The 14,063-nt window shown below is 39.7% G+C and overlaps 2 protein-coding genes across 6 annotated transcripts in view; one reads left to right on the forward strand and one right to left on the reverse strand.

The window, feature by feature from the left end:
* Positions 1-3,864, forward strand: part of unc5cb (unc-5 netrin receptor Cb) — a 120,187-nt gene extending 116,323 nt beyond the window's left edge. For all 3 annotated transcript variants that reach the window (XM_032540373.1, XM_032540374.1, XM_032540375.1), the window contains 2 exons: positions 751-929; positions 2,055-3,864. In XM_032540373.1, coding sequence (XP_032396264.1) covers positions 751-929; positions 2,055-2,214 — 339 coding nt within the window. In that variant the 3' untranslated portion in view covers positions 2,215-3,864. The remainder of the gene's footprint in view (positions 1-750; positions 930-2,054) is intronic.
* Positions 3,865-3,944: 80 nt separating this feature from the next.
* bmpr1bb (bone morphogenetic protein receptor, type IBb) overlaps positions 3,945-14,063 on the reverse strand; it is a 55,063-nt gene continuing 44,944 nt past the window's right edge. For 2 of the 3 annotated variants that reach the window (XM_032540386.1, XM_032540385.1), the window contains 10 exons: positions 10,839-10,989; positions 10,441-10,543; positions 9,987-10,089; positions 8,460-8,556; positions 8,176-8,320; positions 6,559-6,751; positions 6,025-6,322; positions 5,738-5,913; positions 5,488-5,618; positions 4,876-5,001 (listed from right to left, as the gene is read on the reverse strand). In XM_032540386.1, the coding sequence (XP_032396277.1) occupies positions 4,876-5,001; positions 5,488-5,618; positions 5,738-5,913; positions 6,025-6,322; positions 6,559-6,751; positions 8,176-8,320; positions 8,460-8,556; positions 9,987-10,089; positions 10,441-10,543; positions 10,839-10,984 (1,518 nt within the window). In that variant the 5' untranslated portion in view covers positions 10,985-10,989. Of the gene's footprint in view, positions 5,002-5,487; positions 5,619-5,737; positions 5,914-6,024; positions 6,323-6,558; positions 6,752-8,175; positions 8,321-8,459; positions 8,557-9,986; positions 10,090-10,440; positions 10,544-10,838; positions 10,990-14,063 lie in introns of all 3 variants that reach the window. The other variant, XM_032540384.1, reaches the window with a different exon arrangement.

Here is a 14,063-nt window from a genome sequence, read left to right on the forward strand (position 1 = left end):
TCTATCTATCTATCTATCTATCTATCTGTCTATCTATCTAAAAGAAGATCAGAGAGTTTTAAATGAATGAAAAGACTTTTAATAATGGAGATAATGCATTTACTCCCTCACATTGCGCTCCTCCTCTCTGTGTTGTGAGAGATACTTGGATGAATTTACCCTCTCTCCTGTGTCCTATTCCCTCTTTTTGCATTGTTCATAAAGACTGACAGGGTGGAAGACAGGGAGTCTCGACCCTCCGGCCTTCATATAGTCCTGCCTATGACAAGCCAATGCAGAGCAGAGGGGAATAATCACCCTCTAGTTGTCTTGCACTTGTTTCGCAAAGGCCATCTGGCTAGGATGGCTGGCAAGGCAAGGAGGATAGAGCTTGAAGGATGGCGGAGCACTCAGGCTTTGTGCTCAGTAATGAGATGAATAACAGTACGTGCAGTGCAGAACTGTGTCTCTGCCCGGCCTTGGTTCATTTGTCTCTGGGTATTGCTCTGGTTTGTGTAGACAGACATCCAGCACCTAATCCTCCAGATGCAATATATTTCAAAATCACTCAGCTCAAACTAACAAATGGATGACAATAAAATTAATAATTTTCACATTTTACACAACCCAGAAAGAAGAATTTTCTGAGCTACCAATCAATTTTGAGCTACATCATGTTTTGTTTTGTCAGATGGTGTTAAATTATGTACATGCTAAAAAAATGCCACTACTACAGTTTGTGTCTCTCCTTCAACCTCTCTCTCTCTGCAGGATTCTCAGAGTATTGACACGTCTCTGCTGGACCCCGCTAGCAACATCACCACACTGGTGGGGCCCAATGCCTTTCGCATCCCTGTCTCTATCCGACAGAAACTGTGTGGCAGTCTTGATGCACCACAGACCAGGGGAAATGACTGGAGGATGTTGGCCCACAAACTTAACCTTGACAGGTGGGTAGAGGAACAGGGGTTTCTGAAAGAGAAAAGGAGCGAGACAGTGACTCATGATTCAGGCCCTTAGCAGTCACAGTCTGGCCACAGGAACTGGCTGTCATCAGACTTTGCTCATTTTTTAAGAGGATGAAAGAGATTAAATTAAACAATACAAGGGACTTGATTTAGAAATAAACTAAATGCACAAATCTTCCTATTTTCAAAAAGGTTGTTAATGTGCAATTTTAGCAGCTAAATCTTAGCAGGCAACAGGATCACATGGGGAATAAAGCTGTTTTTAGTTGGTTGTTCTGTGGGCATGTGACTCATTTTGATTCACATCGGCTGAATTGAGACTGAGTTTGACAAACAGAGAGAAAGTCAAAGATAGAAGGACGTTTTTCTTTTCAAAACATCATGTGTCTTTGATAGTCTTGTGTGTGTGATGGAGATACAGTGCGTTTCCATTTATAAGGTCCAAGCTCAGCGGGGCGGTCTTATCACATGCAGCAGCTGCAGATTGACGAGACCACTTACAGAGTGTGGCATGATAGAAGGAGAGTGCAGGAGAGAGACTTGAACCATCCTTTCACTCACAGATGATACATTCAGAACAGAAGTGTGTACATTTTTTTAACTTACTTAAAGAGACTTGTGACTTGTAATCAGCAACTATTTTCATATTCGCCCCATTTTCTTTCTTAATTTTATTTACATTTGATTTTCTTTCTGTGCTGTGCTTGGCGCAAAAGAGCTTAATATTCTGAAGGAAAAAAATTAGCCCCTTTTTGCAGTTTTAAACCAATTGGCTCCTTTAAAAGGGTACTTTTTAGAGAAAGATCTATGAAAAAATTTAATAATTGACTCCCACATTGCAAACACATTTTTTAGACTTAAATGTGTGTGTTAGTTGTGTACAGGTTGCAAAACAAAAATGTTTTAATAAATATATATATACACATATATGTATATATACATATAGTACATATACTGTATATATACAGTATATATATTAAACCATGTCAGTACACCAGCCAAGTCCTATCTTCTAATTCAAGTAACCACTAAGCCACTCTCTCTGTTAACCATTTACATCCTTTTTCTTACCCATCCTTCTCTGTTTTGTCACAATCATTCACTCAGGTATCTTAACTACTTTGCCACCAAATCCAGTCCTACGGGAGTAATCCTGGACTTGTGGGAGGCCCAGCATTTTCCTGATGGCAACCTCAGTCGTCTGGCCCAGGTACTGGAGGAGATGGGACGCCATGACAGCCTTGTTCCTGCTGCGACTGAACACTGACATCTGTCCACTAGGGAGTGTATGACATTTTCTTAAGAAGAGAGGGGGACTGCGAAAGCAGACGAGCCATTTGGCATCAAAATGACAAATTCACCTACACACTCAGATACTGTTTGTGTGTGTGTGTTGTTGTTGTTTTTTTTTTGGGGGGGGGGTGGATTGTATTTGCGCACACTCAGAGAAGCAAGAAGAAAGAAACAGCTAGGTCTGCTCAGCCATGACCCAGTTAAATATTGGCAACAAAAGGTGTTAAAACTTGGAGGGTAAACAAGAATATCTGTCATTTCTCTCTGGCTGTTCCTCTATCTCTTTTTCTGACAACTTGATATTTTTGGCTCTAGTTTCCTTGGAAACAGCTGTGTGGTTATTTGGATGGGCTGTGCGGATATGTGGATGATGCCCTTGCCATAGACAACAGTCTGAGTAGTGAGACGCTATCAAAGGTCAAAGGAGCCAGGCTTGAATCAAAGGAAGCATCTCTCAGTCTCCAAAAACCATAGCAACGCCATGGATGAGTATGTGTTCTGTCATAACATAGTATTTAATAATATGCCTATTTATACATATGTTTTTTTTTGTATTTCATGCTGCCTGTTATTGACTATTTTGCAGTGTCCTCACAGTTTGTTTCCTGTTTCATTATGTTTTACTGTATCATAGCACCCCCCGGTGGACTCTTGCAGTAATGAGTCATTAACATGTACAGAAGGAAATCAATGATGTAACCATTTTACTGCTTTAGTGTTGCTGTAGTAACTACTATTAATACTTTTTATTCATGTCATGTATAATTATTGATTTTAATTATGTGTTATGTGTGCTTCTTTCAAAAATATTTTTGATAAGTTACATTGGTTATGATTTTTCTTTCTTTGCATGGTTTATAATCAGGTAATTTTGTGAGCAAGACCCTTTTCCCAAACTGAATACAATTTATGACTGATGCTGATGAATTGTATGTTGTTCAAGATGATGTCATTTACATTAAAGTGACCAGGCAGCGAGGAGAGGTAGAAAAAGGGAATCAAATAAGTATATTTTTGTAGGACCAATGCAACTGAATACAACTGCTTTGTACCAAATAGTTGACATACAGTGTATAAGGTTTCAATTTAATACAGAGCGTGATCAACTAAATATCAAATGTCATCCAGTGTCATTTCTTGTGTTCAGAACTGAATGACTTTCATCTGTGTTTTGGAGAACAGAGATTTTAACTCAGACTTCTGTATTTGTACATTAATGACAGAAGCCATCAATGTTGACACCGACTGCACATACAAATTAGTGGTAGTTGTAAATGCAATATTACTTTGATGCAGCAACACTTGTGACTGTTCCACGTGGTTGGTTCTTGATTTATTTTTATGTTTTTTTAATGGCAGTTGTCACAGTTTTCGTAAAGCCGTCTATGCAAACTTTGCATCTTTCTGAAACAATCTTCACATTCTCAGTGGGCTAGCCTTTTGCATTCCCTAGTTGTTCTTCAGCTTCATGATTATTATTGTGTATAGTGAGAATGTAGCCTGTCTGTTACTGGCACTCATGATGTTGCAACTGCTTGCATTTCATCTGTCAAGTTATTGTACAAAGTGTAAGAAAGAATTTTTAAGACTAATAATAAATTATATTTATATGCAACATTGAAAACGGAGCACGAGGATCTCGTTTGTATTGTGAGATTAATAACATCAATTTTAAGGCAGCATTGCGACATGAATAGACAAGTCTTTGAGACGCATAGTCATTTTTATTGGGGTTATGTTATCCAGATCCACTCATACACGCTTATTAATCACATATGTACAGATTAAATAAGGCACATGCCATAGTGGTAGAGTGGACAGGACATATTCTGTACACAGATAAATCATCAAAAACTTTTTACCATCCAGAAAGGCAATAGTTATCAATAGACTTCAGCTCAATTATGTACAAACGAATTGCGAGTGGAAAGGGAGAGCAAGGCCTTCTCCAAGCTCTGAAGGACAAACAACTTTCACAAATTCATCAATGACGTTACATGTTTTACGAAGAGGTCATATTTTAATATTAAAATAAAATGTACATAGGAATACTATATAGAAATATCTGTTCCTTCTGGACATACGATTTATCATAAATTTAGTCTTACTTTGATTTGTAATAATAATATAATTGACAATGAGGTCACTAAGCATGAATTAGACATTTCTTTGGATGGTCAACAGTCAAAAAAAGAAAAAAAGGCAGCTGTGACAGTACAAAAGACTGTACATACTGCTATATGGCTTTAGAAGGGCAGAGCTTCCTCTGTTTAGAGCTAATGAGAAGGACATTAGTGCTCCTCCCCTGCAAGGGTCCCTGTCTTCCTGCCCTATGGTACAGTCTGGACCCGACAACTACTCAGCTTTCACAGAAAGCACAACCTGAACACTTTGTTTGGGACAGAGGCAGCTCAGACAACAGGAAGGCAGATTCTCCCCTGACATAATAAATCTTTTGTCTCATTTTTCTGGCTCCCTGTCTACCGTTATCGCCATCACTCATCCTCGCTGTCAGTATCCTTTGTCTTATCGTTTTTTTTTAATCTTCCCTTTCTAATATTGGCCAGTGTAAGTGGCGCTATGCCAGTGGCAGTGACAAGTCTCTGGTGATGAGAGCATCTCTCTTAACTCTCTGTCACAGTTTGATGTCTTGGGTCTCTAACATCTTCGCTAGGGTCTTCTTCACTCTAAGCGCTGTGAGGCGAGAAGCTGGGTTGTGAGCCCAGCACTCAGACATCAGTTTTCCCATCTGCCGTAGACACTGAAAGCACATGTGCATGTACATGTGAATAAAACAATATTTTTTATAAAGGGGTTTGCAAGTTGTAAGGAATGAAGTGATTATTGACTAATAAGTGATTAATATTGATTATAAGCCATTTTTAAAAGGACCACTCTGAGGTTTGCAGGTTGAGAAAAAGCCGTTCCGGCAAGTATGTGTCCTCCAGCAGAATGTGCCTTTTTATCTAGCTCTTTAAATTAGTCAAAAGACCAGTTAAATTCATTTATTAACCACTCAATTGAATTTATATCTGCAGATCTGATGGCTTTTTATTATGTGAGAAACCCATGAATCAAAACTCACTTTCTGTTAAGCCACTTGCAACCCTGGATCTAAATGGCTTATTACCGCTCTATAAAAGTATGTATAACCATAACAATACCATTAATAAAGCCATTACAACATATTAAGTCTTTTAAAAATACACATGGTTAGAAAATGGTATTGGGAAAACCTTTAGAATACCTCATCGCTGCTCCAGCGGTTAGCAAATGAAGGTCTTTGTTTCTTAATGCAGACGACTTCTATCATGTCCTCATAGGACGGATCAGTGGGCACAAGGTCATGATAGGGCAGCTGATACTCCTCAACAATGCCTTCATGAAAAACAGATATATGTGGGAATAAGTATTACTATTGAGTAAACATCTTGACATGTAGAGATCATGTTAAAAATATGAATTTCTTTTTTTTCAAGAAAGATTTTTTCCCTGACCTCCAGAGATGCAACGTCGGGCCATTTCCCAAACGATTAGGCCAAAACTGTACATGTCAGCCATTATAAAAGACTGGAAGTAGGTCCTGTTCAGGGTCTCTTCCAGCACTTCAGGTGGCATGTAGCGCTTTGTCCCAACTCGGAGGTTGGGAGGGATGTCCACCTCGTTGGTGTCACTGAGAGAGGGAGGAGAAATGGGACAAAGATGTTTCAGAAAATCTCAAAGATACTCCTGAACCTTATTGTAGGTTATTAAAATGAATAAAGTCCAGTACAAAATGTTGTACCTGTTAAACTTGACCGCCAGTCCAAGGTCTGCTATACAGCAGAATCCATTCTTTTTTACCAAGATGTTTTTACTCTTCAGGTCTCTGTGTGCGATTGCTGGTTTGCCCTGTGTGCCATAGATCTCAGTGTGCAGGTGACAGAGGCCTGATATGGCTGAGTAGGCCAGTTTCAGCAGAGCCTTGACGTCTAAGGTGTTGGACTTAAGGTAGTCGTATAAAGATCCATTCTCATGGTAGTCTGTAATTAGGTAAAGCTGAGTCCACGAGCCGGTTCCCTTAATATCTGCTGCTATGAATCCTGGGGGTTGGAAAGAAGGGATGACAGGAGAAACATGAGTGCATATAGAAAACGATTTTTTTAAATGTATTATACTTTATATGTATATAGGTCAATATTAGAAATATTTCAATGACATGTACTTAGTCCCTTGGGGTTTACCTTTATTTAAGCACTCCCTCTTTAAAGACACACACCAACACTTAAGTCCGTCCTTTTTCATTTACTTCTTTTACTCTCAGTTTATATCTCCTTACCCAGTATATTGTCATGTCTCATCAAGAAGGTCTGGTATATTTCAGTCTCTCTGAACCAACTCTCTTCCTCTGTGGTGAAGAAGACTTTTACAGCAACTCTCTCTCCTCTCCACTTGCCCATCCAGACCTCTCCGTATCGCCCTTTTCCAATCTGCTTAACCATCTGAATCTGCTTGGCGATGGTGCGCTGCACCTGGCAACAGGTTAGTGTAAAAAAAAGAAGAAGCGTGATTTTTTTATGAAACTGCCCTTTAAAAAGACATTTTATTTTTTCTTGAAAAAGTTAAATTAGTTACTGAAGTTGTACATGTGTGAATAGTTTTAACATTTTCTGATATAATGCATAGTTTTTGCACTTCAATTCAATGTGATCAGCTTCACAGGAATTTATATTTAGCACATTACTACATATATACACATGCAGCACTGTGCAAAACTCTTTCAGGTTTGAAAAAATGCTGTAAACTAAGAATGCTTTCAAAATAATAAATACTGATTGTCTATTTTCATCACTTTACAAAATGCAAAGTGAGCTAACAAAAGAAAAATCTATATCACATCCATATTTGGTGTTACTACCCTTTGTCTTCAAACCAGCATCAATTCTTGTAGGTACACTTGCAAAAAGTGGGGCAATGTTGAGAATTGTAGACGCAGTGGTTGGCAAAGGAAAATTAGTGCAGCAGATGAAAAACACATCAAGCTTATTTACCTTCAAAATCAGAAGATGTCCAGCAGTTACATCAGCTCATAACTGGCAGAAACCAGTGGGACCCAGGTATACCCATCTACTGTCCAGGAAAGTCTGGCCAGAAGTGGTCTTCATGGAAGAGTTGCAGCCAAAAAGGTACACTTGCAAAAAGTTGGGCAATGTTGAGGATCGTAGACTCAGTGGTCAGCCAAGGAAAATCGGAAGATGTCCAGAAGTGGTCTTCATCGAAGAGTTACAGCCAAAAAGCCAGACCTCCGACTATGTTTTCATGCATAGTTGAGTCGCTTGGCCTTGTTTCCATGTCTGAGGCTTTATGTCTCCAACTGCAGACCACTTCTCGCTAGACTTCTCCGGACAGTAGATGGGTAAACCTGGTTCCCACTGGTTTCTGCCAGTTCTGAGCTGATGTCACTGCTGGACATCTTGTGATTTTGAAGGGAAATAAGCTTGATGTGTTTTTCATCTGCTGCACTAAATTTCCTTGGCCGACCACTGTGTCTACGATCCTCAAGGTTGCCCGACTTTTTGCAAGTGTTGTTGTTTTTGCAAACTGATGCTGGTTTAAAGGCAAAGGGTAGTAACACCAAATATTGATGTGATTTAGATTTTTTTTGTTTGCTCACTATGTATTTTGTTGATTGATAGAATTAATCATTATTTATATTTTTGAAAGCATTGTTAGTTTACAGCATTTTTTCACACCTGCCTAAGACTTTTGCACAGTACTGTATTGAAAACATATACTTGTAAATATTCATAATAGTAAAATAATAAAAATAACAGGAAACTGATTTCATCCATATCACTCAGCCCTAAGTGAGAGTATTGGACAATGCAGTAATGTATTACTGTTCCAGAAGTGCTCAGCTTGTGATGTTGAGCAAGATGCACTTATTACTTCTTACCAGTAGAGGGAGTCCGGACCCAGAGCCAGACCCGATGCTGCGGGAATGCTCTATCAGGTCCTTCAGAGACTCCCCAGGGGGAATGTAGGTCTCTTCTTGCTCCAGCTCAATACTGTAGCGTGGTCGTGATGCTTGACGCTTATATCTGCCAGAAAAAAAGGTGATGCAGTGTTTAACAAAATTTCCCCGTTGTGGGATGAATAAAGGATAATCTAATCTAATCTTAGTAACAGCACATCAGGAAATGTGAATTTGTTGATACAAGCACGGGACTTGAATCTTACCTGAAGTAGAAGAAGACGAGGATAAGACCCAGGATGATGCTGCAGACTGTGATTGAAATGAAGAGAGCCATGTATTGAATACTGCTGTCATCGTAATCTAAAAAAAAGGGAAACATATTTATATTATTGGGGCGGCTGTGGCTCAGTGGTAGAGCGGTTGCCTGCCAATTGAAAGGTTGGTGGTTCGATCCCTGCCCCTGCAGTCATTGTCGAAGTGTTCTTGGGCAAGGCACTGAACCCCGAGTTGCCCCCGGTGCTGCGCCATCGGAGTGTGAATGTGTGTGAGTGTGTATCTGATGAGCAGGTGGCACCTTGTACGGCAGCCCCGGCCACAGTGTATGAATGTGTGTGAATGGTGAATGTTTCCTGTAGATGTAAAAGCGCTTTGAGCAGTTGTTAAGACTGGAAAAGCGCTATATAAATACAGCACATTTACATTTATTTTCCTGACATTTTTATTATCTTACCACACCTAAATCTGAATAATCATGTCCTAAGTAAGAGGGAAAGCCTGTAAAACAAGAGGTGATCAGAAGGTGGTGACAATCATTTGTTCATTTTTATCAGCTCCAACATCTTTCTAATTTTCATTGGCATTGACAAGCTCCTTTTCCCCCTCCTCCCTCTAACCCTCCCCTGCATCCCCCCTCTCTCTCACAGCGTGTGATCGATAACATTCCCCTTCCTGAATCCCACAGATCAGCTGTCACACTGACATCGCTACAGAAACCCCAGAGGCTGAGGCTGCTCTGTGGCTCTAGCCTTTCTGCCATGCTCCTGCCAATCAGACACACACAAACACAGCGGGATACTTCATGGTGTGCACAAAGAAACACAGACACACACACAAAGAAGGACTATTGGACAAAGAAAAACTGCATGGAAAGCAAAGTTTCCTATGTACACCCTGCATTTGCATTGAGTTAAAGGATAGCTCTGGCTTTAGCCAAAACATACCCAAATCTCAGTGAGTACAGTGCTATCATAGTTGATTGATTCATAACTATGAAAATAGCACCCATATGGTAAAACAAGTCAATTGTATTGTCTTTTATCATTTTATTTTATTATATGTATAACTTACTTGACAAATAGGTTTTTTGCTATGGGCTTGAAGGTCAGAATGAAGTGTGTGAGGCTGTGTGAAAGCGACAGAGAAGGAATGTGTGTGTGTGTGTGTGTGTGTGTGTGTGTGTGTGTGTGTGTGTGTGTTGGTGAGTAACAGATGGACAGATATCTCACATCCGTCCCGAGGCAAGAAACTCAAGCAGGCCCTGGGGAGAGGCTGTCCTTTTCATTAGAGGGTGAGAGAACAAGCCGAGTCTGCAGGCTCTGTTTCACCTGCCTCTCCCCCCCCCGGAGCTGCATGTGCCACTTCACTTCTGCACCACACTGTGGTTTGTAACAGTTTAAACTGTCGCTACCCATCACCACCCAGCGTGGCCTGAACAAGCCCGTTCTAAAAAGCACTTAAGTAGGGCAAGATTTCAGTTAGTGAAAATCTGTGTGAACAAAAGTGTGTCTTACCTGACGGTACAAGTGGAGGAATAGTAGGATGCAAGTCTCTGTTGCAATAGTCCAGATCCGTGCAACACTCAATAGCTCTCCTCAAACGTGCATTTCCCGTGTCCTAACACACACACAAACACACAAACACACACACACACACACACACACACACACACACACACACACACACACACACACACACACACACACACACACACATTAATTCTACACAACACTAATGAAGACACAGAAGTAGCGAATATTTACAGCCACACTTATTCCTAATGAGAACATTAAAGATAGTGGGACTGGACAAGTTTGACTTAAATAGGTCTAGTAAAGAGCTGTGGTGAGTCCGGCAAAGCTCGTAAAGGCTTAACAACGGCTCATGAAGAAGGAAAACTCATACACGGACAAGTGCAGAAATAGGCAGAAATGCACACACATACAAACACACATACTGCTGACTTACTCTGCACTGGAACTCAGAGCCGGCAAGACGCAAACAACCTGCAGTGTGTACTTCCAGACCCCCCTTCTCCTCCTCCACCATGGTGAAGCAGTAACCATCAGTCCTACCGAAATGCACATAACATCATCACATGAGTTAACATGGTCTTGGAGTCTTTTCATTAACATCATCATCAGGGTTGGGATTATTTAGTATATAGTATTTTATTGAATCTAATTACAGTATTGAAACTGCTTATTGAGATGAAAGTGTTAATAAGCTGTGTGAGATATCTCATTAAAGAATGTGGATAAAGTAAACATTTGTGTACTTCTAATTGGGTTATTAAGGTCTCTCGAATAATTACCTTGATAAACTATTTGTTTTTAAAAGCCTTTATCTATGGAGTTTCACCATACTTGCAAGTATTGTTGTATTGGGGGCAGTGGGGGTAGCAGTCACACCAAAGCACTTTCTGAGCTGAAACTGTGGCTGTCCTGCTGCTCATCTCCGCCCTTCGCTCCGATCCCCCCTTCCATCCGTTCTTCAGCATGGTGTCCAACATGTTGGCTGTACAGAGAGAGAGAGAAAAACTGGACTAAGCACCACTGCAGACCATAAAATCTGGACACTCCTTACTAAAGGTGGTATCAATCAAAGGATCCAAAGAACATTTCTTCTAATTGCAAAAGGGTTTTTTAATTATTTAGTTCTGTCTGTCAATCCACAGAATGTGTGAATATGTGCTGCTGAATGCAACAATGCTCAATGTACCTGCATGAAGTCTTGAACCAGAATAACACTACTCACCAGAAAGAAGGCGTTGTGCCTGTATGCGTGCTTGTGTGCGTGTGTATAGTGCTTTTGAAATGTGTAAGTGAGCAGTCCGTTAGTGTAATATTTAAGACAATCTATAAATCATATTTGATGCAGATACAAAACTTTCAGTGCCTGAGATATTTAATATCAGTAACGGTATACTTAGTGCTGATCAGCTCTCTTTGCAATCAAACCAACAGTTTAATTTATTGTCAACAAAACGGATAATCGTGTTTCAAATGTTTAAATAAACCTGGTAAATATTGAACTAGTCTATGATGAGACCCTTTAAAACATACATACAATATATACTAACAAATAAACAGGAAAAAGTACAAAATTCCTGTAATGTGTTGATTAGCTCTTTTCTACCTTTCATTCACTCTGCCTGCACAGAGATCATTTCCATCCTAGAATTAATCTCCAAATAGCACAGAAAAATCTATAGACATAATTGTTTTGTTGTCCAAACTACCAAAAAGAAAGTTATAAAGGTTGTAAAGTATATACAGGATATATGTGATGATTTAGTGTTTATCTTTTGAGAGGAGGAATAACATTTCCAGCAGGCAACAGATACAGTGAACTATTAAAACGGAGTCAAGTCAAGTGCAGCTCACATGTATTCACATAAACCAGGAGTAGGATAAATATTAGTGCTCTGGACTTGTTCATCCTTGAAAGTGTTAACTGTTGCAGCTGAACATTAAATCAGTCCAAGGTCTGCTTAGAAAAAGGTAGTTCCATTTTAAGTTATTTTGTAGTGTACATGTAATAACAATCAAATGTTTGATTATGAAGGAATATCTAGGCACCAATTTGAGTTTTAAAACATTAATATCCCGAAAGAAATAACAACAACCACTGATTTATATTTTAATTTTACATAAGAATACTCCACTGTTGTATCTTTGTACATTAATAATGGTCATAGTCAAATGTTTAGAAAATGTTAAATATTTTATTAGAAATGCCTACAGTGAATTTTCATTGAGAATTGTACAACAGGCAACCTTTTTAAATAACTGAAGGTGTGCACATTCATCAGAGGAGAATAAAACCAGTTCAGACAGCAGCTCGTCCCTGAAGACCTCTGTGGTCAGAGAGCTGAACAGTGTTGTGCCACACTAGATGGATGTCTTCTTTTCACTTTTTTTCTTAAGCTCTCTTTATTACATTATTTAAAGATGGAGAAAAACTGGAGATTTCAAGAACAGTAAGCTCAAGCATTCCTCCGCATTGAAACTCCTGAGTTAATTTGCATAATAAACGTTTACAAGCATCTATAAAACTATGAAAGCTGAGACATTACAGGTTTACATCCATACATTAGATCCATTCCCTCCTTAAAATCCAAGAATAGCTTTCTATACTGTGGATGGGTATCACTATAAGAGGTGCAAGTAGATCTAAGCAGTGGAACAGCCTGAAAGCCAACCAGCCATTAAAAAAGGGACGTGGGTAATCCTCAAGAGGACTATGTGATGAAAAGGTTGACTCGGACTGTGGTACAGTATTTTAACACACTGGCTGTTCTTTGAGTGGAGGTTTGGGGGAGGTGCTCTAATCCTCCCACACAGTGGCCTTGGCTTGTCGATCACATCTCCTTTGAAAGTTTGCGCACACAAAAAAAACACACAAAATGGGAATGTTTCATGAAGTTGTCAGACGTTCAGATACATTCTGTCCATTTCAGCTCTGTTTCTATTAAAAATTTGACAAAGGCAGTGAGCAAAGAAGATTGGGGCAAGTCATTCCCGGAGAGAGGTGTTACAAGAGAATGCTAGAATACTGCTTTGGAGTAAATGAGTAAAGGTTAACATGGAAACTTAGATGATCAAGAGCAACTGCCTTAGAAATCATTGTAAAAATGGAGAAATGCACCTCACAGTTTCACGTGCAGTATGCAAATTGGTTGCACAACACACTGCACAAATGCTGTGTGTTGTGCCCTTAACACTGCACTACACTACATGCATTTTAACCCCTCACTACTCACTACACAACACTGGGCATTTTATATGTATACAGTAGCAAATACTTTATATATTCTCCAACCTACCTTATGTACCATATAATTTGGTAAATTTATAACAAGAAGATTTTTTTCATCTTCTTTCTACAACAGGCTTATAATAGCCTTAAAGGGGAACTATGCAGTTGTTTTTTATAGCTTAATTTATCTTAACTAAACAGCTCTGGAGTCATTGGAATGGTTATATGACGTTTTTTGAGTTGAACGGTGGTCATCTCGCAACCCCCTAGCGCCTGTGAGTGGATAAGCCACCCTTGCAACTTTCGGCCGGCGAGTTGCCGGACTCAGCGTCAGGAAGTATGGCGTGATATCAGGTGTCGCGATGTAACAAATTGCTTCACGGCACTGCACATATACGCCCATTCAGAAACCATTTATCAAGGTAGCGATGGAGGTTTTCTACACTATTGTCATGGCTGAGCCGGCTAAAAAGAAGCAGAAAGCAAGGAAAGCATTGTCGAAGGAACAGAGAAAGCAGCAGACTGACCAAGCTAGGAGTCAGACACAAGTAAACATAGGAGCTGCAAAATATCTATTCCGAAGCTGTAGGAAGAGCTCTATGGAGTAACCTGCGAGCAAAAACAGCAAAGAAATGGCCAAAAATGCATAGCGTCCCTTAAATGAGAGTAATTTATTGTCATGGTTGCTCAGCACACAACTTCCACCTAGGATTGACATGAGGGACTTACGTTTTTGCATTAAGGTTAGCAGAAGATGCATGCTATAAATCTACAGTATGCAGTGATTTCTCTCAAATTTAGGTAAAATAAGACGTGTGTGTGTGTGTGTG

Source organism: Etheostoma spectabile, chromosome 16 (genome assembly GCF_008692095.1).
Source record: "Etheostoma spectabile isolate EspeVRDwgs_2016 chromosome 16, UIUC_Espe_1.0, whole genome shotgun sequence".
Taxonomy (NCBI): domain Eukaryota; kingdom Metazoa; phylum Chordata; class Actinopteri; order Perciformes; family Percidae; genus Etheostoma; species Etheostoma spectabile.